This window comes from Odocoileus virginianus, chromosome 6 (assembly GCF_023699985.2).
Source record: "Odocoileus virginianus isolate 20LAN1187 ecotype Illinois chromosome 6, Ovbor_1.2, whole genome shotgun sequence".
NCBI lineage: Eukaryota > Metazoa > Chordata > Mammalia > Artiodactyla > Cervidae > Odocoileus > Odocoileus virginianus.
The window spans coordinates 60110943-60138157 of record NC_069679.1 but is presented as its reverse complement, the minus strand read 5'-3'; the positions used below and the strand labels follow the sequence as shown (position 1 = coordinate 60138157).

The 27215-nt window shown below is 39.7% G+C and overlaps 1 protein-coding gene across 3 annotated transcripts in view; it reads right to left on the bottom strand.

Moving 5' to 3' along the window:
- The window catches only part of PPM1A (protein phosphatase, Mg2+/Mn2+ dependent 1A), a 47288-nt gene extending 20425 nt beyond the window's left edge, over positions 1-26863 (bottom strand). Inside the window, exon 1 of one of the 3 annotated variants that reach the window (XM_020882900.2) lies at positions 26308-26863. In XM_020882900.2, the coding sequence (XP_020738559.2) occupies positions 26308-26578 (271 nt within the window). In that variant the 5' untranslated portion in view covers positions 26579-26863. Of the gene's footprint in view, positions 1-15715; positions 15856-22473; positions 22884-26307 lie in introns of those variants that run through there. The other 2 variants (XM_070469439.1, XM_070469438.1) reach the window with 2 other exon arrangements.
- Positions 26864-27215: the final 352 nt, after the last annotated feature.

The window sequence follows — 27215 nt, the reverse complement described above, 5'->3', positions numbered from 1 at the left end:
ATGAGGAACTCTGCAAATGGAAACTATTTAATTATTACTACATTCTCACATACACAGCCAATCTAGATTCTGTTATTACCTAATAGGGACCTTACACTTTTATAGAAAATTCCAGTAGTTAATTTTCTAAATATACACATGAAACTACCAAATAATTCTTTGAAACTTTTGAAAAAATATATATTAGGAATATAAAAATGTAACAAACCAAGTCAATCATATGACAAAATTTTAGGTCCAGCTCTTCTGCAAATGCAAAAGTACAGTCAAAATAATAATAATTAATAATTATTAACCAATTAATAATTTTGTCTGGAGTTTCACACACTTAAAAATAGCCATTTAGAAATCTTACCTCCTTGAATTCTGAATAATTTGCAGAAGCCTAGTGAAGCAGTTATATAAAAATAATACTTATCAGAAATTATATATAAGTAAGTAACTTCATAACTGTCATACATCAGCTAATAATGCTCGTGTTGTGATGCAACCTAGCATGTGCTCAGAGTTGACTAAATAAAATTAGTAGGCTAAAATGTAGGCTTTAAAAAGACAACATAAAAGGCAGATAGGCATGGAAGATAGTCACCAAAGAAAGCAGAAACTTCTTCTAGTGTCATTTTTTCCTGTGCCTACTCTATATAATTTGTTTTCTAAACTACCAAGGATAAATGACCAAAAAAAGAGGAGAGAAGAGGTAAAGAAGAAGAGAAAATAAAGGAAGAGAAGCAAGAAATCTCAACTTTTATTTTTGGGTCTAACAGCAAATAATAGTGCACTAATTGCAGTTTCTGGCGATGCCAATCTCAAAGACTCAAACTAAATAAAATATATTAATAAGCAAAGAACAATAAGGACATATTTTTAAAGATTCAGAAGTTAAACTTCAACCTTGACTTTTTTATTTGTTTGGTATATTTTGCCTGCCACAAAGCTCTGTGTCCTGGGGCATCTCCAGTGAGTTTCTTGCTTTGGTTAATCTCCTGATAGCATTAACTTGTCTTTAAACAGATATTATAGGAATGGTACATGTATAATACCCCTTTTTAGTGCTAGTATATTTGGTAATATCTTTCAATTATCTTCATAATAAATGCCAACTTTGCAGGATCTAGATTTCTTTATCCTCAGCATTTACAGGTATTACTTCATTATTGCCTGTCATCTGACATTGCAAAGAAGTTTGAGGCCAGCAGCATTTATTTTTGGCATATTTTGTCTAAATTTTCATTAAAAAAAAAAAAATTTTAACTTCATTAGAGTATAGTTGATTCACAGCTTCCCTGGCGGCTCAAACAGTAAAGAATTCACCTGCAATGTCAAAGGCCTGGATTTGATCCTGGGTCAGGAAGATCACTGAGAAGGGAATGGCCGCCCACTCCAATATTCTTGCCTGGAGAATTCCACGGACAGACTAGCCTGGTGGGCTACAGTCCACGGGGTCACCAAGAGTCAGACAGGACTGAGTGACTAACACACACACGGTTGATTTACAATGTTGTGTCAGCTTCAGGTGTACAGCCAAGCGATTCAGTTAGACATAACACATGTATATTCACTCTTTTTTAGATTCTTTTCTCATACAGGTTATCACAGAATATTGAGGAGAGTTCCCTATGCCATACAATAGGTCCTTGTTGGTTGTCCATCTCACATATAGCAGGGTGTGTGCACTGAAACTACTGAAGCGCCTAGAGCCGACGCCCTGCAACAAAAAGTCACAATGAGAAGTCCATGTGCTGCAAGTAGAGAGTAGCTTCTGCTCTCTGCAACCAGAGAAAAGGCTGCATGTTGCAACAAACCAAATATAAGTAAATAAAAATAGATAAAAATTTTTTAAAAAGGAAAAGAAACAAAGAACATGGACAATGAAATTCATGAAATAATGTTAAGTGGCCAATAAATATATGGAGCAATGATAACTCTTAACTAGTCATTAAAAATAAATTTGCTTTTCGCACATTAATAAAGATCAAAAATTCGTAACTACTGGCAAAGGAGTAAACATACATACTTCTCATAGGTAGGAGAGCAAACTGGTACTTTTTTGAAAGATATGCACCATATACATTAATTTTAAATGATACTTCCATTAAGATCATTTTGTATATTCACCCTTTGAAGTGTTCCTTGGTTCCAGTTGTGTTTTTAAATACATTGCTATAAAACAGAAAAGACGACCAAGCCACCTGCTAAAGATAAACTCTTGCAATACAAAGCACCTGGTGAAGCTGAAACCGTGAGTCTCCCAGGCTCAAGTAACAGATGCATAGAAGGCTACATCCCATTAGGACAGTAATGGAAAACTACAAATGCCCTGTGCAAGGCTGGGGCAGAAACCAGGCTCACTGAAACAAATGCCTGCAGTGGAGGGGCTCCTTGCCTATAAAAGGAGCAGGGAAAAGCTACTTACTAACCATTGGTGGGAAATTTAGTCTAAGTGTAGTTACATGCTCTTCCAACAGAAAAATAGACCTTCTTTTGGTTTGTGTTTCTTGGAGAGATAAGCCTGATCCTGATGTTATCAAGAATCAGGGGAACCAACCCTCTAATATAAGACATGGTTTCAGATTGGAACATGCAAAACACACTAGATAAGGGTGAAAAGAAAGAAAACAAACAAAAAATTCCACTTAATATGAAACCAAAACACACCAGGACAACCGAACTAAGATGGACAGCAGACACACACCAACAATTGCAGGAATTCAACCCAGAAGAAAAAGTAGCAATCAGAAAATAACTTAAAATGTGCATGTTTAGTATCCTTCCAAAGCTAAAAAACAAACTAAAACAACAGACATGAAGGGGGGAAAAGGATAAAAAACAGCCAGAAACCAAACCAGAATAGGTGGCAGTGAGTGAGAGCAAGCGAGAACCTGAACATGAGAAAGCATTCACTGAGAAATAAAAACAACCAAGGTCACATAAATTAGCTGAGCAAAGTCAAAGTGTAATTAGTAAATTGGAAAATGTACCCAGGAATTGCTTAGAACATAACACAGAAATTAAGGAGAATTAGGAAAAAGCAGTATGTAAAGATATAAAGGCTAAGAAATTTTCTAGAACTGAAGAAAGATGAGTCTTCAGATCAACAATTTATTTAAAAGAATGCCTACAGATAACACAACATACACACACACCTAGGCATATCATGGGGAATGTGTTCAGAACATCAAGTACGGTAAAACAAACAACAAATTCTAACATCTACATCAAACTCGACATATGCAGGGCTCTAAATGCTTTCTATTAACGTAATCATCATGACAGTCCCTATGATATACACTACTTCATTACTTCTGTTGAGAACTTGCCCACGGTCACCAAGTAAATAGTGGTGACAGGATATGGAAAAGGAGTATTTTTTAAAAATACCAGGGGAAAAAATTATATACAAAGGCATAACAATTAGGTAGAGACCAGACTTTCAGACTTCCAAGTTTGCCAAGTTTCATAATACAATGAAATAATATCTTGAGGGTGCTGATAGGAGGGGGAAAAAACTATTAATCAAGAATTTTTATTTGGAAAAAAAAAACTGTAAAATATACTTTCAGACAAAAACTAAGGACATTTATAAGCCATACTCTGTTGCTAAAAAAATTACTAAAGGATACACTTCAGCAAGAAGAAAGGTAAATCTTTAAATACAAGGAACAGTAAGTACAAAATCTGGTAAAGTACACCCCATAGATTGTAGCCTGCCAGGCTTCTCTGTCCCTGGAATTCTCCAGGCCAGAATACTGGAGTGGGTAGCCATTCCCTTCTCCAGGGGATCTTCCCAACTCAGGGATGGAACCCAGGTCTCTCTCACTGGAGGCAAATTCTTTACAGTCCAAGCCACCAAGGAAGCCCTATAAATAAGGAAATGAAATTTATGCTACAAAAGGGGAAATAAAATTGTAGGCAATTATATACATGATGGAGTGAATGTTTGGTGTTTAACCAAATATAAGCTCATAAAAAAGTCAAACATATAAGGAAACAAGTTGTCATGAGTAGGAATTAACATAACATATATAACTCCCTTAGTGCTGTAGGAAAAATGGGGTGTGAGAGGATGGTCATATTCCAGGTCTTGAGTGAGTCCATGGGACAGGCCGCCCAGTGAAGGGTCCTTGGCTTCTCACTGTAAAGAATTCAAGAATGAGCCGGAAGTTAGGTTTCTTTAGAAAGATACACACTCCACACACACAGTATGGGCAGTCCTAAGGGTGAGAGAGGCAGCCCCAAGGCATGGGGTCCTCTAGGAAAGTGAGAGCTGCTCTGTGAGATACACATCCCACAGACAGCATGTGGTCAGTCTGAAAAGGTGAGAACTGTCTGCCTCGAGGTGTGGGGGGTGGCCAGTTTTTATGGGCTGGATAATTTCATAGGCTAAGAAGTGGAAGGAATATTCTATCTATCTTTGAGAAGAGGCAGATATTTCTAGGAACTGGGGTACCATCCACTATTTTGGCTTTTAAGGTCACCCTCAGAACTATCACCGTGCCTGGAGGTGTATCATTTAGCACATGCTAATGTATTACAATGAGCGTATAACGAGGCTCGAGGTCTCTGGAAGCTGAATCTTCTACCTACCCTCCTGGGCCTACTAGGTTCCAACCAGTGTTTGTGGCATCCTGTTCCTAGTGGTCTGTCATTCTTTTAATGGTTGTGCCCTGCCCGCTTCCTTCCTGTCTCATAAGGACTTCACATGTTAATAACAGAATTAGTGAATTTAAGATATAAAATAACTATGAAATGTTTAATAAGATTTTTAAAAAAACAGAAAATGAAAAATAAGAAATTAAAAAATTACCAAACAAGTTGGTAAAGAATTCAATGTCACTTTTAGAAGTTTTGAAGATTGTTTTTTAATTGGTTGGGTATGTAAATTTGGTGCAGCCACTATGGAAAACAGTATGGAGGTTCCTCAAAAAACTAAAAGTAAGAGTTGCCATATGATCCAGCAATCTCAGTCTTGGGCATATACTCAGACAAAACTATTATCTGAAAAGATACATGCACCCTTATGTTCATGAAAGTTAAGTGTTAGTCACTCAGTCGTGTCCAACTCTTTGCAACCCCATGGACTATAGCCTGCCAGGCTCCTCTGTCCATGGAACTCTTCAGGCAAGAATACTGGAGTGGGTTGCCATTTCCATCTCCAGGGGGGTCTTCCCAATCCAGACCACAAACCTGGGTCTCCTGCACTGCAGGCATCCAGGGAGCACTATTTACAACAGCAAAGTCAGGGAAACACCCTAAGGTCCATACAGAAGGTGTGGGAGACACACATGAATGTGTGAAATGGAGTATCACTCAGCCATTAAAAAGAACGAAACAATGCCATTTGCAGCAACATGGACTGACCCAGAGATTATCATACGAAGTGAAATAACTCAGAGAGACAAATACCATATGATATCACTTATACATGGAATCTAAAATATGACACAAACGTATCTACAAAACAGAAACTGACTCACAGACACAGAGGACAGATTTGTAGTTGCCAAGGGGGAGAGGAGGTGGGAGGGGGAACAATTGGGAGATTATAAATCAACTATTCTTCAATAAAATTAAAAAAAGAAATCAAAGTAAAAAATTATTGATATTAAAACTCAAAGGATGATTTAAAAAACAGATTATAAAGAAATGCAGTAAATTAGCTCATTGAGTTGAAGAAATGAGAAAAATTACATTCACTTCAAAAAACCTACAACCAATGGGTGAGAGAAGAGGAAGGTGAAAAAGAAAACTAAACTCTCCAACAATAATTAGTATAAATACAAATAGTCCTCTAAGAAATTTAAGACCTGGACATTGCAGTGCTCCTGGAAACCGAGGAACTATTAACTAATCTCTCTGTTCATGTCAACTACCTGTAACATAGGAGTTGTAGAGTTCCCTAGACCCTATTTATTACCAACATCTATTCCACTGAGAGGATCAGAAGACATTAGCAAAATAACGGTGTCTTATACTATACAGTAAGGCTTAATCTCATTCAACAAATGCTCTTCTGGTATCCCATATTTTCTAAATATACTTAAATCATAGCAATCTAAATTTTCACATCTTTCTTTAAAGATAGAAGTTTTGTACATGGTACATCAGTTTGCAGTTCACAGGTCAAGGTCTTTAGAATATTACTCCAATCTTGCTCAAGACTAAAAATATTTTCACAGGTTTCTCTGGTTAAATATTCTTGTAATAAAGCTCAATTTATAGACTAGTAGTTAAATCAACAAGTACTCTTAAGTTTCTTCTTCTATAGTATAATCTACAATACAGTCATATATTACATATACAGTAATTCTTTGTAAATAAAAGAATACTTGCTATTAAAGCAAATTATACACATAGTCATTTTGTAAACTTGGTTTCCAAAATTAAAATCATTCACATAAATCAGATAACACACTTTATCTGTTAAATAATAAATCTCAACTGTTATAAAGAAAACGTAACCTATCTTCATCAGCTGTTTCTTTAAAAATGTATATATAAAACATTATAAGCATATTTCTGATAAGGATTTATATGCTATATTATAAGCATGTTTCTGATATAGGAGTTTAAACATATCAGCCAAGTGGTCAAATACAGGTACTAACAGTTCCTATTAGTTTGTGCTCCCTTCCCCCCAAAATTTCCTGCTTTGTTACAGGATTTTACTGACTTTAAAGCTATATGGGGGAGTTCAGATCTTTGGGGGAGACTGAGTACCCCTAACTCAGACTGAGTACCCCTAACTGGTTCCAAATAGGAAAAGGAGTACGTCAAAGCTGTATATTGTCACCCTGGCTTATTTAAATTATATGCAGAGTACATCATGAGAAACGCTGGGCTGGAAGAAGCACAAGCTGGAATCAAGATTGCTGGGAGAAATATCAATAACCTCAGATATGCAGATGACACCACCCATTATGGCAGAGAGTGAAGAGGAACTAAAAAGCCTCTTGATCAAAGTGAAAGAGGAGAGTGAAAAAGTTGGCTTAAAGCTTAACATTCAAAAACTAAGATCATGGCATCTGGTCCTATCACCTCATGGGAAATAGACGGGGAGACAGTGGAAACAGTGTCAGACTTTATTTTAGGGGGCTCCAAAATCTGCAGATGGTGACTGCAGCCATGAAATTAAAAGACACTTACTCCTGGGAAGCAAAGTTATGACCAAGCTAGATAGCATATTAGAAAGCAGAGAAATTGCCAACAAAGGTCCATCTGGTCAAGGCTATGGTTTTTCCAGTGGTCATTTATGGATGTGAGAGTTGGACTGTGAAGAAAAAGCTGAATGCCGAAAAATTGATGCTTTTGAACTGTGGTGTTGGAGAAGACTCTTGAGAGTCCCTTGGACTGCAAGGAGATCCAACCAGCCCATCCTAAAGGAGATCAGTCCTGGGTGTTCATTGGAAGGACTGATGCTGAAGCTGAAACTCCAATACTTTGGCCACCTCATGCGAAGAGTTGACTCACTGGAAAAGACTCTGATGCCGGGAGGGATTGAGGACAGGAGAAGGGGACAACAGAGGATGAGATGGCTAGATGGCATCACGGACTCAATGGGCACGAGTCTGAGTAAACTCCGGGAGTTGGTGATGGACAGGGAGGCCTGGCGTGCTGTGATTCATGGGGTCACAGAGTCGGACATGACTGAGCAACTGAACTGAACTGAGTACCCCTAAAATCTCATTAACAATTCTAATTCAACCAGAAGGTCTGCTCTATCAAATCAAGTAAGATTTTCTTTGGCAGCAGCAGTTTCTCAATTAGTGCCATTCTCTGGCTAATTCTAGAACTCTGAAGCAGCCCAATAGGAGAGCACTCACAATAGGATTCCGCTCCTTTAATCCAGAAAGCCCAGGGGCACAGTGAGAGTTTTATTCTCTGTGGGATTTCTCTAAAGAATAATTCCAAGGTGACAGGAATTTCCCAGTCTGCACAGGTTCAAACTTGAGGATCTTCTGACAACCCCAAAGAAACCTATGACTATGGTTCAACTTCAAAATTTCTACAAAGTTGTGGAAAGAAAATAAGGGCATTATACTTCATCAAAAAATGGATTCATCATTTGTGCTTCACAGACATATGACTAAAATTCAAAATTTAGAACTGAAAATTTCCTATACTTTTCACTTTTCTTATCTTTTAATATAACATTTTTGCCTTCTGTTTCTTCCCTCCAGGCCTTACTCTCTTCTAAGCAACCTCAAATTTTTTTATTCTTCTGCCCACAAATTCAATCTCCTTGAAAATTTTATACCATTTCTATTCTTGCTCTTTGTCCCTCCCAAGCCTGAGCATCTATCTGTTTTCCCTTTCTCGCTTTTAATTCTTCCTCATTCTTGTTTACACGACAGAGTAAGAAGGCAGGGTACAGGCAAGCCAGCTGCAAAGGAAAATATTTCAATGAATTCATGCAAGTCTGAGTTCATGAAGTAAGAGAGAAATGGCGATTAAATCAACATATTAGGGAAGCTAAGGGGCTACTGAGCAACCCACAGTGAAAAGTACTACTGGAGGTGAGGACTACATATTCCCTGAAGTTACTAGTGAAGAGCCTGATTTTTGGTTTAAATTTGGATAGTGTTTACAATTACTGAATAACTTTTCCTGGTCATAGAAGGAGGAAACAGTCATTATTTAAGCTATAAAAAGAGGTTAAATTATTTCTAGCTGGCTATCTCATGAGATACACAAGATGTTTATCAAAGCTAGAAATCACTGATCAAAAAGTTATCTGGATCCCATTTATATGAAATATCCAAACCTACAGAGACAGAAAGGAGATGAGTGGTTGACAAGGGCTGGGGGAGAAGAGAATGGGGAGTGACTCTTAATGAAAACCAAGGTTTCTTTTGGGTGTGATGAAAATGTTCTAAAAATAAACTGTGGTAATGGCTGCACAATTCTGTCAATACACTGAAAACTACAGAGTAGTTAACTTCATATGGGTGAATCTTATGTTATTTTAGTTACATCTTAATAAAGCCATTTAAAAAGATTACTATGATCTTTTCCCATATGATCATCAAGAGATGCAGAAAAAACTTCTGACAAAATTCAACACCCATTTATGATAAAAACTCTCCAGAAAGTAGGCACAAAGAGGACATACCTCAACATAATAAAGGCCATATATGGCAAACCCACAATAAACAACATTCTCAATTGTGAAAAACTGAAAGCATTTCCTCTAAGATCAGGAACAAGACAAGGATGTCCACTCTCACCATTATTATTCAACATAGTTTTGGAAGTCCAAGCCATGGCAATCAGAGAAAAGAAATGAAAGGAATCCAAATCAGAAAAGTAGGTAGTAGTAAAACTGTCACTGTTTGCACATGACATGATACTATACAAAGAAAATCCTAAAGATGCCACCAGAAAACTACTAGAGCTCATTAATGAATTTGGTAAAGTTGCAGCATACAAAATTAACCCACAGAAATCTTTTGCATTCCTATATACACTAACAATGAAAGATTAGGAAGAGAAATCTCATGACTTCCCTGGTGGTATACAGGATAAGAATCTGCCTGCCAAAGCAGGACACGGGTTTGACCCTGGTCCAGGAAGATTCCACATGATGCGGATCAACTAATCCTGTGTGCCACAAGTACTGAGCTTGCACTCAGGTACCCATGAGTTGCAACTACTGAAGCACGAACCAAGCTACTGAGCCTGTGTGCCGCAACTACTGAAGCCCGTGTGCCTAGAACCCGTGTGCCACAACAAGAGAAGCCTTCACAATGAGAAACCCGCACACTGCAACTAGAGAAAGCCTGTGGACAGCAACAAAGACCCAGCTCAACCAATAGAATAAATAAATTTTTAAAAGGAAGATTTTAAAAAAGAAAAAGAGCAATCCCACTTATCACTGTAACAAAAAATAAAATATTAATGACTAAACCTACATAAGGAGGCAAAAGTCCTAGAAAACTATAAGATACTGATGAATGAAATAAAAAACACAAACAGGTGAAGAAATATACCATGTTCTTGGACTAAACGACTCAATACTGTGAAAATGACTAATACTACCCAAAGCAATCTACAAATTCAGTGCAACCTCTATCAAATCATTGATGGTGTTTTCCACAAAATTAGAACAAAAAATTTTACAGTTTATGTGGAAACACAAAAGCCCTGAATAGCCAAAGTAATCCTGAGAAAGAAAAATGGAGTTGGAGGAATCAGGTTCCCTGACTTCAGACTACACTACAAAGCTACAGTAATCAAGACAGTGTGGTACTGGCAGAAAAACAGAAATACAGATCAATGGAACAGGGTAGAAGGCCCAGAGATAAACCCACATGCCTATGGTCACCCAATCTATGCAAAGCAGGCAAGAATCTACATTGAAGAAAAGACAGTCTCTTCAATAAATGAAGCAACTGACAAAACACTAATTCCCAAAACATATAAACAGCTCATGCAGCTCAATTAAAAAGAAAAAACAAACAACAACAAAAAAATAGGTGGGAAATCTAAATAGGTATTTCTCCAAAGAAGATATTCAGATGGCCAGCATCACTAAGTACTGTTGTTGTTCCATCACCCAGTAAAACTGGAGAGTTACATATAAAAGAATGAAATTAGAACACTCCTTATCACCATACACAAAAATAAACTCAAAATGAATGAAAGACTAAATGTAAGGCTATAAACTATAAAACTCTTAGAGGAAAACATAGAATACTTTGACATAAACCACAGCAAGATCTTTTTTGACTCACCTCCTAGAAGAATGAAAATACAAAAATAAACAAATGGTACCTGATTAACAAATGGTTTTGCACAGCAAAAAGGATCATAAACAAGATGAAAAGACAACCCTCAGAATGGGAGAAAATATTTGCAAATGAAGCAACTGACAAAAGATTCATCTCCAAAATATACAAATAGCTCATGTAGCTCAATATCAAAAAAACAAACTCAGTCAAAAAAATTGGGTAGAAAACCTAAATAGACATTTCTCCAAAGATGACATACAGATGGCCAACAAACACATGAAAAGATGCTCAACGTCACTAACTATTGTTGTTGTTCAGTTGCCCAGTCATGTCCAATTCTTTGTGACCCCAAGGACTGCAGCACATCAGGCCTCCCTGTCCCTCACCATCTCCTGAAGTCTGCCCAAGTTCATGTCCATTTTCATCAGTGATGCCATCTAGTCATCTCATCCTCTGATGCCCCCTTTTCCTTCTCCTCTTCACTAAGTATTAGAGCAATACAAATCAAAACAACAAATGAGGTACCACTTCACACTGGTCAGAATGGTCATCATTAAAAAGTCTACAAACAATAAACACTGGAGAGGGTGTGGAGAGAAGGGAAACTCCTACACAGCTGGTAGGAATGTAAATTGGTACAACCACTATGGAGAACAGTATGGAGGTTTCTCCGAAAACTAAAAATAGAACTACCATATGACCTCACAATCCCACTCCTGGGCATATACCTAAAGAAAACCATAATTCAGAAAATTACACCCACATCAATGTTCACTGCAGCACTATTTACAATAGCCAGGACACAGAAACAGCCTAAAAATCTCTCAACAGAGGAATGGATAAAGACCTAGGAGGGTGGGAGGTTGGGCCTGACATGCATACACTCCAGGTATAAGACAAGATAACGAATGAGAACCTACTGCATAGCACAGTGCTCCGTGGTGACCTACATGGGAAGGAAATCCAAAAAAGAGGGATATACGTACACATATAGCTGATTCACTTCACTGTACAGCAGAAACCAAACATAACATTGTAAAACAACTATACTCCAATAAAAGTTAAAAAGAATTACTATGATTTTATATGGCTTCCTGTGTATTTTATTTTGCATAAAAAGGTTTTAAAAAATGACCATACATTATTTGTAGTAACATGAAAGAGACTATATTAAAATTTTTTCAGATTAAAAAAGTTATCTGAAAGTTTCTCAGCTGCTCAGTATCTCTTCACCTTACAGCTTCAATGTTTACTCCACTCTCTCAACTAAATAATTACTTAACCTCTGTCAACAAACCAAATTTCACCCAAATGAATTCTAATACAAAATATTGTTAATTGAGTTAAATATACTCTAATTTACAAGTCCAAATTAAAATCTTAAAAATTAAATTTCAAAAAGCAAATCAAAGTTGACTAATCAAACCAAAAAAAATAAGTCAGATAATGCTCTTATGCTAAATAGTATTTCCATAAACCCCATGACACAAGTCATTTAGTACCCAAACTACAGTCAGTTTACACAGATATCAGCAGCAGTTTCAATTTCACAAAGTATGAGACAGAGCTTGCCACTTTTGATGTATGTTTCATGATTTTTTAATGTATCACCATCTTCTAGATATGCTATGATCTGAATCACACTCTCCATAAGGCACTCTTCTTAAACTTCTATAAAGCTATGTAGAAATTACTCTACAATTTTTTAAAGTATAACTTTAGAAGTACACAATTGCCTGAAGAATACCTAAGCTTAATTTAATTAGAGGATTTAGTGACTATAACATTAGATACTGAGCTATTTCTACTAAACATTACAGTATAAGCAAAATATTAAAGGATTTAGATGGCATAGAGCTATTTAGTTTTCAAAGTTTCCTAAGACTGTTCTGGTATTCACAATCTCAATTTGCCTCATCTGTTAACTATTTCAAATTTCTCAGTTTTGGATAACGTGTCTATATATTCAGAAGGGGATTCAATTCCCAGTTTGCTGTTTTTCAATCCTTGCATATTTGAAGATTCACACACTGGCCCAGAAAACAACAGCTAACTTCCTCTGCCAGTTGATTACTTTTTGGAGGAATCATGTCTCTTTCATTCATAGGTATCAATATTTAGCATTACATACTGACATCTAATTCATATATGACATCATCATCATGACTTCTCCCTTGTCAACAGCACTAGGAACTGTTTTCTACCAAGGAAAAGGTATTCTCATAGAAGCTGACCTGCAAACAAATTGTATCCTACCATTTCCGTTGTTATTCTATAGAATACATAGTTCTAATTTGCCAGTCAAAAACTTGATTTTCAGATTACTGTTCACAAATGACTTTTAAAAGTTTCTCAACATCATTAAATACACATTCATTACTGAAAAACGCCACATGAGATATGCTGAAGGAGGTAAGAGAAAAGACATAGCTTTGATTAGAACCTACAGCCTATACATTCCCTTTCCCAGGGTTATTATTCATTTGCTCATTCAACATTCACGAATGGGTACATTTTTATAAAAGACTCTTCTATGTGAGAAGCAAAGTATAAGTAAACTTAAAGTCAAAGGATTAATTTCTGGGAGCCAAATATGATTTCAGACAAAAATATCTTGAATTTAGTCTGGGAGTTTTACAGTATAAAATGAACAATCCCATTTGCATTTAAAGAGATCCTTATTCTACTGACTGTAGTACACCAGTACAAGATCACTCTATATGGCTGGCTGTTAAAGGACTTGCTAACAGTATCAGGAAGTATTTATACAGGCAGAGAAAATGAAGATGACAGATATGGAGTAACAGAATTAAATTATGGGTTGACCACAAAACAAAAGCTGCCACTTCTAAGATCTGCCCCTTGATGTCCAAAACAGCCTTAAAGACTCTTGGCAAAGATAATACTCTACTGCTCTAAGAAAAGTGAAAATTCTGTTTACTATCTATTTATATTCTGAAGCATGACGGAATACTGCAAAAACGTCTTCCAACAGTCTGGTTAAGTTTTGCAATTCTGTTTGTAAGACAAAACACACAAAAACATATATACATTGCCACTCCATGCTTAGCCTCATTGTTAATATTTTCATTACTAAATTTTGTTAACAAAATAAGCAAGCTGCATCTCAAATAGCTGTTGCTGTTGTTGAGTCGCTAAGTCATGTCTGACTCTTTTTTGACTCCATGGACTGTAGCCTGCCAGGCTCCTCTGTTCATGTAACTTCCCTGGCAAGAATACTAGAGTGGGTTACCATCTCCTTCTCTAGGGGATCTTCCTGACCCAGGGATTGAACCCACATCTCCTGCTTGGCAGGCAGATTCTTCACTACTGACCTACCTGGGAAACCTGCATCTCAAATAGACATAATGCCAAATAGGACACAATTTTCTACCACTCATAATTAAAGACAAAGAGCAATGCTAAGAAGCCAAGACATTCAAAGTTGGTAATGAACTATGGTCTTATTCTGAGGCAGTACAACAGTTCCTGAATAGCATATTTTACAATAAAATAATTAAGCCACATACAGCATGACTCAAAACAAAACAAACAAAAAACCTATTTATCTACATCCCTGCCTGACAGAGTATTATCACAGAGGAACACAAAGCACCAGCCTAAATTTAAACTGGATTATCTGTGACCTATACTGTCTCATAGTCTGCTATATTTCTGGCTCATAGTCAATTTTCTTTGTCCTGTGGGTAGGCATGACAACCCACTCCAGTATTCTTGCCTGGAGAATCCCATGGACAGAGGAGCCTGGCGGGCTACTATTCACAGGGTCGCAAAGACTCGACTGAGCACACACGCACATGTTCATCAGAAAATGAGCAGGGAGACTACAAAGAACGAATAACCATATATCGAGCACATATTTAAAACAAATGAAACCTGGTCCCTGTTTTCAAGGAATTTACCTTTAATAAACCTTATTATGAAATGTTCTATTTATAGTATAATCTCTATTATGAGACCTTGTGTTTAAGACTATCTTCTTAAACTAAGAATTTAATTTGAATAAAGGGCTCATGAAATCATTTGTCAGTGGGTGTCACAGAAGTGAACATGAATTAAATAAGCCAAAAGACAAAATTTTGTAGGACTTGTAGTACTAGTTGAATTATAGCTTTAACTTGTAAGTGCTTTTTATATAAAAAATTTATGGTTGTTTTTGATGAAAAGTTCTAAAGGGAGTTGACATGACATGTGATCCTGTAGTTTTCAACTCTAGTTTATACTTACCTCTGATTGCAACTCAGTCACAAGATTGACTCTCTAGGTACAATGGAACTGTAGTCACACCCTTCATATACAAAGATTTCTAACCCATCACAATTGCCTAAAGTTATTTTCACCAGTAGCAATGAAATTGCAGTGACACATATATAATTACTTTGAAAAGTCCAAGGACCTGTATTTGGCTTCTGTTATTAGCTGTGAAAATTAACCTCTATCTTAACTTCCTCATCTGTTGATACAAGTAGTAATAGTACAATATCTACCTCATATAGACAGTTATAAAAGATTTAATGAGCTATACTTCAAAATGTCTATAATAATAACTTGCATATAAGTGGTCAGTAACATTAGCTCTCATTGTTACAAGCTAATGTCAAGGCTAGAAAAAGTTCAGAGGCACACAAAGAATCAAATTTGTGATTCTGGTCTCATTAGTATCATGCTCCAACAAATGGATCTAAGCAATCACAGACTCCTTATATAAAATTATCCACTCAAAAAATTCAGTAAAGAAAATTTTACTATTTTCTAAATTCTAGAAACAGTTAACAACTTGATAAAGCTTAAGTTTAGCTTAGAGATCTATATGAACAGACTATTCATATATTAGCCATTTGTTTAAAAGTCAAATTAAAAGTTGATAGTTATTTCCATTTTTATTTATTTAAAAAATATTTTATTTAATTAAAAAAGATTTTTGCTGCACTCGTCTTTGTTGCTGCCCATGGGCTTTTTCTCGTTACCTTTTGCATTGTGCGGGCTTCGTTCACTGCAGTGGCTTCTCTTGTCACAAAGCGCGAGCTCTAGGCTTGCCAGCTCAGTAGCTGCAGCATGTGAACTCAGTAGTTGCAGCCCATGGGCGCAACAGCTTGGGCTCAGTAACCACAGCACATGGCCTTCGTTGCCCGGCAGCATGTGGGATCTTCCTGAACCCATGTCTCCTGCAGTGGTAAGCAGATTCTTAACTACTGGACCACCAGAGAAGTTTCTATCTCCCTTTTTAAACTGATAACATTGTCTAGTTACTGTGATTCCACAATTCCTTTCTGTTTAAAAGAATGCCTGGTTATAATAATTGCACATATAACTCTGGAAAGGGATGGATGGGATGGCTGTGAGTCCTATTTAAAGCCAAAACACAGGAAGGTAAGATGAAATCCTTAGATCCAGAATCAACATAATTTTCTACACCAACATAACAACTCTGACACCGTTCAGATTTGCATAATCTTCACGCACTTAAAAATGCAGGTTTCAGGGAGTTCCCTGGTGGTCCTGTGGTTACGACTCATCGTTTTCACTGCCAGGGCCCAGCTTTAATCCCGGGCTGGGGAACTAAGATCCTGCAAGCCAAGTAGTGTGGCAGGGGAAAAAAAAAAATACAGGTTCAACCAAAATAATATTTAAAAAGAGAGTGAGAAGAGAGCCAGAAATATCTGCCACCAGAAAGCCTTTAACTTCTTCTAGAGCAATCACACCTACTTCCAGGTAGATTTTTGCCTAATAAAAAATATCTGAATGTCCACTATCCACAGGCCCTGTGCCAGGCTTTGAATACTGTAAAGATATTGTATTTTTCCCCTTCTGAATTTTATAATTAAATTGAACACACAATTATAATTAAAACACAAATACTTCACAGTAAGTATATGATTAAAGCTGTACAAATAATAGATGATACTATGGAAGTACAAAGAGAGGAGAAATGAAACATTCTGGTGATCAGGAAAGGTTTTGTGGGGGAGAAAATGCTAGAAATGAGCTTTGGTAAAGAAGAAAACAAAAGCTGGTGAAGGAGGGATAAGAATTCTGAACTATCAGTTAGCATGAGCAAAGATCCACTGACAGGGAGAAAGTACAGGGTGTGGTCCTGAGATCGCAGGGGCACCAGTTTAGCTGCAATAGACCAGTCCCGAGGGCCAACTACGCAAAGTGTCAAAGCCAAACTAAGAATTCTAAACTTAATTCTAGAGGCAAACGAAGTTACTAAACACATTGAGCAAAGAAATGTGATGAAAATAGTATTTTAGGAAGAATTTTGTGATGCTTTAATGAATGGAGGAGAGAGATGCAGTACAAGAAGCTACTAGGAAAGACAAGTTTTGGAGTATTAAACATGGTTTGGGTATGAATTAATAAGACCTGAACTGTTCCAATATAATTTTTCAATCTTAAATAACCCAGGACCCACAAACAAAGCCTAAATACCTTTTATGAAGACTATTTTTTTTGTTTCATAAGAACTGAGTTAATTAGAATAATTTATGTCTCTTACGCTTTCGCATCTTTTCTGTCTATAGTAATAGCCCTCTTGCCCATTTCTAATCATGAACTGTCTCCTCTTTAAAACTCCAACTCGTGTCCTTCATTTACTGATCATTCTTGTCCGAACATTCACCTTTGCTTTATTACTTACTCTTGATTCTCTATTTAACCACCAACTCCCACCTAATCATTAACCTAATTTCGCTCTAGCTTCATATAGTCAAATAAATCTACTCATAGTCAACTTTCTTTTCCATTACCTCTTAATTTTTAGTGTACTCATATACAAGGTCTATATGCCCACAACCTTTACAACCTCTTCTAAAGCCTCCACTCAGTCTCCTAGTTTGTCTTTCAGGCTCACTACTAAAGCTTTGCTCCAAGCCTCTCATACTCACTTAATTTCTCTTCCCCTAAGAATCTCTAGATTTCATATACTCAATAACAGCAGCGACCATTTCTTTCTTCACAGTAGAAACCATGTCATGTGCTTTACATGGTCATCTCATGTAATCTTTGAGATTACCTAAGACACGGCTTCCTTGGTAGTCCAGCGGTTAAGAATCTTCCTGACAATGCAGGCGACACGGACTCACTTCCCGGTCTGGGAAGATCACACATGCTGCAGACACACTACTGAGTCATGCGCCACAACTACTGAGTCCCCCCGTGCTGCAGTTCCTGAAGCCCATGTGCCTAAAGCCCGCGGTCAGCAACACAGAAGCCGCCACAAAGAGAAGCTGGCGCAGAGGAAAGAGGGCAGCCCTGCTCACCACAACTACAGAATGCCAGAGAACAATGAAGACAGCACAGTGAAAGCAAGATTACCTAATGAGAAAGGTTTTTCCATTTGATTTTGACAGATAAAGAAAACTGAGGCTTAGGAAAATCAAGTAGCTTGCCAAAAGATCACCCCACTAGTAAGTTTCACCATGTTCTCTGGAGCCTTCAACATAGCTCCACTGACTGTATGCGCTCAGAAACATTTCCCCAAGTCCTTCATTACAGGTATCAACTATTCGACAATTAATATTGACTCCCTTTCTTAGTCTGAACCATGAGAGTTGAACACATAAAACTGTTTATCTCTGTGGACTTTTGAAACTTTGGGAATGAGAAAATGATCTTAACTTCTTAAATCTCTATGGAATGTTTTAAAAGGGACTTTTGCACTGGAAGACTTATACACTACATAAATTTGTAAGGTCCCTTTTAATTCTAGGAATCTGTATCAGAAGCATAACATTCAGCTTTTCAAATTTTGATTCCTAGGAACAACAAGGCTGATCTAACTGGGAAAAGTCTGCTCAGGAGTTCTGTATTTACAGATCTGATTCTGGCACATTACTTACACTCTCTAACCCTACATTTCTTCATCTGCAACACAGAGATAACATCATATGCTTTAGAGGGCTGTGGTGAAAATTAAAGCCTCACGCAAATAAGTGGTCAATAAATTACAGCTTTTATTATTCACTTATGTATCTAGAAGTAGTTTGGTTTCATAGGATCTTAATTCAAATCATATCAGCCATGAAAAAAGTCTAGTGACTTTCAATCCATATCCTAAATATGAATACTTCATAAACTAAGAAAATGGAGTCCAGATAAACATATTAAGAAATATAACAACTGAAACTCCCTTCTTTATCACCTTTACTCAACGAATGTTTAAAACATCTCTTAATTTATATTATAAACACAGTATCAACAATCCATGAACACACATTAACATTCATTATCTTTCCCTCAGTTTTCTACAAAAATTCTAAAAACTCTTATCACATTTTAGATAAAGGTATACAGAAGCTCACCTCTCTTAATTACTTTCTCTAGCTCCTTCTACCTACTTCAGCAAAAGAAAAGCTAGGTAAAGATATACAGATAGCTAGGAAATCCAAAAGTCAAAATCATCAAGAAATATATTCTAGAGATTCATAATAAAATATAAAATTATTACTTGTGCATAAGAGCACATTAGGCATTGGAAAGAACAAAAGAAAGAATATAGGTAATCAAACTTTTGGTTTTGATATACAGTTCAGTTCAGTTGCTAAGTCATGTCCAACCAACTGTTTGCAACCCCATGGCCTCAGCACACCAGGCTTCCTTGTCTGTCACCAACTCCTGGAGCTTGCTCAAACTCATGTCCACTGAGTCAGTGATGCCATCCAACCATCTCATCCTCTGTCGTCCCCTTCTCCTTCTGATACAGTTTAACCCAAATTACTTTCATATAACAGTAGTTAATAATCCCAAGTCAGAAAATTTCCTGGCTAACAGTGAAACAGAAAATGAAGCAACTCAATCTTTAAAAGTTTGTCACTAACATATGAGATGAAGACAGAACATATTCTGGAGTAAAGTTACTAACCAAAGTACGGGAAGGCACCAACTTTTACCTAGTTGCTTCACAACACCTTTTCCTTCCCCTAAGGTCCATATATTTCACAGGGCCACACCTTGTTTTATCTTCTATTTGACTCTTGCAGGACTCCATTTGCACAGATATTCTTAATGGGATGCCTCCTTCCTCTGATTGGGTAAGGATGGAAAGTAGTCAAGAGTACCACTCAGAGTAACGTGCCCAAGCAAGTGTCATTCAGGTGATCACCAAAATATCACCTTACAATTAGTTACTTAATTGTAACTACATGATCACCGACTCACGTCTTAAGAAATTAACCCAGCACTCAGGCATGAGCATTTCAAGGATAACAAGCTCCCTATGGACATATGTCAGTCTTTAGCTTTAAATTTTTAAACAAATAAGCATTTGCAGTTAAACTAGAATCAGCTACCCATGCTATTAGCCATTTTAATAAAGTCTAAGTGCTATGTGAACAAATTCAAAGACTTGTAGGTTTTTTACTAACTGCTTAGCAATATTTACCATGTGACAATACACTGCTCTATAAATTTCTTTGAAAAAAACTGCATATCAGAGAACAAATTTTCAAATGAAGGTTTATTAAGTCAAGATAAGCAAGACCCAGCTTGAACTGACAGGAAAACCTGCACAATGTGCTCTTAAAATGCCCTTCACATCAAATTACCAAGGGTCCTGTGCTTGTTCAAACCTGTAGGCTCAACCACCCTTTGTCTCTTGTGGAATCTCCATCTGCCTTCCTCCCAAGAGCTTTTCTAGACTTCTCATTCCCAACAGAAAAATTGGTAAAGGCTACCCACAGGAATATCTTTCCTAAATAACAATCACTGACTTAAAATTCTTTCAAGTAAGACACAACCCTGAAAGAAAATCAGCGCCAGAATGCTGAAACATCTAAGTGCCTGGCGCATAACAGGCACTGAGTCAAAGCCTATTAAATACACAATGTTGAGAATAAGAAACATTTGATAATCTACCCCTTTGGCTGTGCTGATGTTTGGAACACAACCATGACCAAACAATTCTTGTCTCCTAGTGCAGTGTTTCTTTCAACAGTTTATACTGTACTTATAGGCATCAATTTTGTTCTTCAAACAAAAATATAAACCACCTTTATATGTTAACACACACATCACATAAAAAGAAATTCTGATGACTCAAGCATTCGACCATCTTATTTCTCAAATATATACTGAGGTACCTAGTCAAAGTTTACCAGTCTTAATATATCTCTCCCATAAAATAATTACTTCACTGAAAGTAATTACTGAAAAATATCTAGTGATATCTAATCAAAAATGTCTTAACTTCTATGTGCAGTTCACTATAGTTTCCAAAATGTGGTATAGCTGTACCTTGCAGGTTAAAAGTAATCATCACTTTATGACTGAATGTTTAAACAGATACTCGTGAGTTGCACATAAGAACAGACCTAAAACAGAAATGTTACTTTGTGCTTCAAATTATTTGTCAAAAGAAACAAAATACACTTACAAAACAGGGAGTGGGGTGGGTCACTATGGCCCTAGTCAGTTTCCTAATCTCGAAAGAGTTACAGAAGCACAGACTTTGGAAAAGGCCCAATGTGTAAAAAGATAAAAACACTAAAGTGAAATTGTTCGAGTTAAAGAGCAGGTGGAGAGCAATCCGTGCTGAACTCAGAGTTCTGGAACTCCTAAGGCTCAGAAGAGCACTGTTAAAAATCTCTGACTCTGTTCAGAGTTCTTTACGCCTAAAAAGTGGTTGTGTTTAAAACCCGAACGTGCAAGTTTGAAAAGGTTAAACCTTTTCCTCGGAACAACTTTTTTAAATTTCTAATTTCCTTTAGTAATGTCAAAATCATCTACTCCGGGAAAACGAAAACCACCTCCCATTGGTTCTTACATTTCCCATACTCTTTCAGTCACTTCTTAAGATGCATTCGGCTTATTACTGCAATAAGAAAATTTAAAGTTGGGAGTGGGGGCGGCGAATAGACTTCTTGGCTTGCACAACTGAAGTATGACCTTTGTGGATTTTTAAGCACCGCGGTACTTGAAAAAAGAAAAAAAAAAAAAAACCTCAGGTGATGAGATTTTCAAAACATATCTAAAACTGCGGTTGGCAGAGGCTCTCCACAGCCAGCTGTCCTTCAAGAAAATACTTAACATGTACAAGCAGAGCAGAACCACACCTCAACTAAACTCTAGCATCAAGAACTTTTATACGGTTAAAAAAGAAATCAGTTCGATTTACTTCAATGGATTTGTTCGATGCCTAAATAATGAATGAACTGGAGGCATCCCTGACTTGAGTTCTGAAGGAACCTCACTCTCAGCACGGTCTCCATAAAAACCTAAAGCAAATTCCCCCAAATTTAGTGTTTCGAGGCCAAGTCCGGTCCGAAGGAAGCCTTCCCCCGCTTCTAACTCTCGGCCTCGCTCCAAGGGTTGGAGCCCAGGGTGGCCAGGCGAGTGGGGGCGCCGGACGCCCCCTCCCCGCTCGGGAAAAGTTCCGCCGACTGCTCTCGGGGCAGGCCGGGCCACGGGCCTCGTCCGCGTCGCCTCCACTAACATCGAACCGGGCCTGGGCGGCCGGAGGGTCGCGACCCCTCCCCCGGCCGCCACCACAAACACCCCGCCCCCGCCTCCCCGCCGCCGCCCTCGCGGAGCGTTAACCCCTCGCCGCCTGCCGCCGGGCTCCGGGGAGGAGGCCGGGCCAGGGGGTGGAGTTGTCGCGTCTCCTCCCGGGAGCGCCCGGGCAGACGCCCGGCTTGTTTACAGGCCCCAGGCCCCAGGCCTGGCCGCCGCCGCGCAGGCCCACGCCGCCCGCCCTCCCGCCCGCTGTCGGCCCGAGCGTCGCGCTTACCCGGAGCAGCCGCGGACGAGCAAGTCCCTGGTCCGCCGAGGCGGCGGCGGCGACGGCGGCCGGGGAGGGGGCGGGAGGGGGGTCACCGCGGCGGCGGCCGGCCAGGTCAGGCCGGGGAGGGGGCGGAGGAGGGGAGGAGCCGGGCTGCGTCCGGGCCCCCGGCTCTCGGCGTCCTCGCGGCTCAGATCATCCGGGCGTTGGAGCGGGAGGCGGAGAACGGGTCCGGGAGGAGGAAGAGCCGAAGAGTCATAGCTTTCGCGCCCCACCTGCCTGGCGCCCCCCACCCCCCCTCCCCAATCACCGGTTCCCGAGCTGCAGCCTCCGGAGCACCCGAAGCTGCAAGCCGGGCGGGCGCCGAGACCACAGCTCCCTCCCTCCCGCGCGCGCTCCCGTCCCTAGCGCTGCCGCCGCCGCCGCCGCCTCGAGCGCGTCCCCGCGCAGGCGCGCTCACGACGGCGCCGTGCTGCCCCTCCCCCACGCCTCTGACTGCCCCGCCCCGCCCCACCCCTCCCAGTCGGCTCAGCCCTCGCTACAGCTGCGGCGCGGTGGAGCAGCTGGAGAGACCCGGATGTCGTTGGGCAGGAACCACCGCGCCGGCCGGCCAGCCGCGGGGGGGGGGGGGGGGAGGGTGCAGATGACGTCACTGCCCTACCCGGCATCTTTCGCCGCAGTCGGCTTGCTACCCCGGCCCCGACCGAGGCTTAAGGGAGCATCGCGAATCCCGGATTGGAACCGGGACCGGGGCCTTCATCCTCCGGCGCCGGGTTGGACGGAGTGTGCGATTGTTAGGAGCCCCAGGAATCAAGATGCTCACCAAGGCTGGCAGTCTGCCGACGGGAACTCGGACGCTCCCCAGGGGCATCCGGGCCTCACGGCGAGGCGCTACCCTCTGCAAATACACAAACCGCTCCCTGCGAAGGCGCAGTCCACAGAGGCCGGAGGACAACCCCGTGCTTTCGACTTCTCGCGGGCACGGTCGCGGCCTGGTCCAGGCCTGGCTGCTGCGGCTCAAAAGTTAACTCGGTGTCAGGCCGCCGCCAGACCCCCTCCTCCAAGGCTCCACCCCTCCAGAGCCACCCTACCCCCAGGGACCCTGGGAGACCCACGCAGGTACCCCAGCCACACACCTCGCATCTCGAAGGGCAACTACCCGCACACCGTACTGCCACCCACCCACGTGCGAGTGCAGCTGCTGCACACACCAGGCACATGCTCCGAGTTTCTGGCCGGTTTCCAGTCTGTAGCTCGTGAGGTTCCAGGTTGTATTTATTTGCACTTGTTAAGACAGTCACATGATTCTGTCACTGAGGACTTCCAACGACCTCCAGTGAGGTTAAAGAAACGAAAGATTTTTCAAATTCCGGAAGACAATAAAAACGTAACAGCTGCTTATATTAAGAGTTGGAGATCTGCTAAACCTCGTTGAAACTGAATGTGCAGGTGACCAAAATCCAGCTTAGCTAGCTAGACCACGGAAAACCGGACCCACGCTGTTTGCAGACCTTGACAAACCCTGGGCGGCCAATGAATCAGAACTGAGGAGCAGTACATCACCAGCAGGGTCTCCTATTGGCTGGGGTGTCCTTCCTTTCTCTTGTCAGAGACTTAACCTGTTCAGAGGTTTAACCTACACCAAATTTGAAGGAACAATTTAAAGATCTGAGATTTAAAAATTTTTAAAGATTTGAGATTTTAAAAAGATAGATTTTGAGATCTGATATTTAAAAAGATGCTCTGGTAAATACAAAGAAAAACCAAACACTTCATTATTAGAGGCAGGTACTTTAAAAAGAACAACTGAAAATATTATCCAAATCGTATTCTGGCAGATAAAAGGTAAATTTGTAATGGGGCCTCTCTATTTTATCCCAGAAGCTTGTACCCTACTTGTATCTCCTAAAATACAAATGCTTAGTTTGTATCTCCTAAAACCACTTTGTTGCTCCAACTCTTAGATCAAAAGCAACCCATTTATTCTGTCCCTGTCATTTAGCTTGGGCTTCCCTGGTGGCTCAGCTGGTAAAGAATCCTCCTGCAATGCCAGAGACCTGGGTTCGATCCCTGAGTTGGGAAAATCCCCTGGAGAAAGGAAGGGATACCCACTCCAGTATTCTGGCCTGAAGAATTCCATGGACTATACAGTTGCAAAGAGTCAGACACGACTGAGCAACTTTCACATAGCTGCTTTAAAGCTGTAAAAGTCCTCTGGAGTTTTTTTCAATATTTTTTTGGAAGATTCTGTTCCTTTCACTTTCAGGTCTGGGACCTAATAACAGTATCAAACAATATCACCCGATGATCACTGGCAGGCCACTTCTTCAAGGAACTTCAGTGTTACTCTACCCAGTATCTTTGGGGTTAGGATTTCTTAGAGTAAGATGAAGATGGATCATTTCCAGGTATACAAAGTAAAAATAAAGTTCACTTATATATTTGGTCCCAGTATTATCTGAAGACGTATTTCCTAATTAATTCTCCCCACATTTGCTAAAAGAAAAAAGAAGGAAATTAGATCAAATATCTTTGAAATTCTACCTAATTGGAATCCATAATACTTCAGACATGGATTGCTAATATCCATGCTAATATCTACATGCTAGCAGCATGATTAGCATGCTAGTGGACTCGTTACCATTCTAAAATGGAAAAGCCCATGTGACTACCCCTATTTGGAGCACCCTTAGAGAACAAATTTTCTTATTCGTAAGACAGGACCTGGGTCACCAGTGGCACTATTGGACTATAAAGAGCTCAAAGGTCTTGCCTGTCTTTTTGCTTCCTTCCTTTAGGCTTCCACATCTTCTCTCTGTTCTACACTTATAGAAGAATCTGAGTCAGCTATAATGGAAGAGGTAGAAAAATAGGAAATATGAGCATAGAGAAATTTTTAAGGAGTCTGTAGTGTACCATAGACTGCCAATTAAGCTGCACCTTTCCACTATTTCTTATTTCTGAATACAGCTTGCAGGAACATTCAGGTATTGCAGGTATTCATGAGGAAACTCATAGGTTGTAAGATTAACAGTTTAAAATTTGGAAGATATCTTAATATTATCTAAATAAATGTTTAGATGTGCTTGATGTTAAATGTGCTTGATATAATAGCCTCTTCCTTATTATTGTTATACTACATTTTATATTCCCTAAATATTGTACTAAATATTCCCTAAATATTATGCTAAGGGCAAAAAAATTAAACTATTAGAAGGGGGGAAAGTGACATTGAAAAAAGAAGGTTAAAATTTTCTTCTCTTTTCAACTACAAGGCTTTGCTTGGGTCTCCTACACACATTTGGGATGTTCATAGTCAGCTTTGGCAAAACATCAGTGAGAATGTGTTGCCATAATTGTACTTCAGTAATTTTTACAGGTATATTGTCTAACTGTTCTACTCTGCTTCAGAAATCTGTTTGTATTTCAGTTACCAAAGAGGAAGGTGGTTTTCTGAAAGGTTAGTTTTCAAGTCCTGGATTTAACTATGTGCCATTAGACTATAACTGAGAGGCTTGGGGCTGAGGACAGGCAGTGATGAATTGGAAGCTTACTCTGGTTAGCAGTACCCCTGGCTTTTCCTCCACAGCCAGGATGTTTTTCTTAAGGTCTCCATTTTTTGTAAAGCCCAATTACTATTGTGAATCCATCCAAGACAGTCACCGAAGACAGCCTGGCTTGGGCCTCTCAAAATGATCTCAGCGAAGTAAGTAGCCCCTCGGGTGAGGACCTGTGAATCCCCCAACTGAATCATCCATCCGTTCACACTGAGGCCAGTCACTACCCAAGAGCCGCAAAGTCAAGCAGAACACACACTCAACACCCTTCCTCCTCCTTCACTACCTGTTGCACGTATTTTTCTCACAGATATCCTCTTCTTATGTCTTCCTCTTCTTTCTTTCCTCCTTCTTATTCTCTTTTCCTTCTGTCCTCTTTTTATCTCCTTTGCTCTTCTTTTTCTCATTTTTCTTTTCTCACTTTTCCTTAGCCTAGTTGAAATGACAGTTTCTGCTGCCCACTTTCTCCTGAAGAAATACATATGAGCCGCTAGGCCCCCTACACGAATTTTGTTGGGAGGGGTGAACCCCCCCTCACCTGACCCTCCTTGCTCCATCCTCTCTGACCATAGCAGGTCATGAAAATCAGCTGTTTAAAGGACAGTCACAGAATGAAAAGGATTAGAGAATCTTGTCCTGTATGATATCACTGAGGTGGCCCCACTGGGGTGGGGCAGACAGGAGCCAGCAAGTTGGAGCTGCCATTGTGGCTACTCTGGACCCCAGAGAAATGTGGCCACCGGGAGTATCACAGGTCAAGCCCTGGCTAATCTTTAGGGTAGGATCTTGCTTCAGGAGACTGTAGGTGGCCCCAGCCCCACACCATCGATGTGGACCTTATTAGACAAGTTCCTCTGTTCAACAGCTGCCTATTATGTGCCAGGCACTGTGCTGGAGACTGGGGGTAGTTTATGACATCAGTGAGCAAAAGTCTCAGCCCCAAGCAGCTGATGTTATAATGAGAGATATAGACAAAGAAGTCAACAAATGAACAAGGAAATTACTGATTGTGATCAGTGCTATGAAGGAAATAAGTAAGGAAATAGACTGGGGAGATAACTTGAAACAAGTGTACAGGGAAGACCTTTCTAGAAAGGCAGCATTCGAGCTGAAGGATGAGGCGTCAGCTTTGTAATCAACCAGGGAAGAGCTTTACAGGCAGAAGGATCACCAGAAACCAAGGGCCTGATGTGG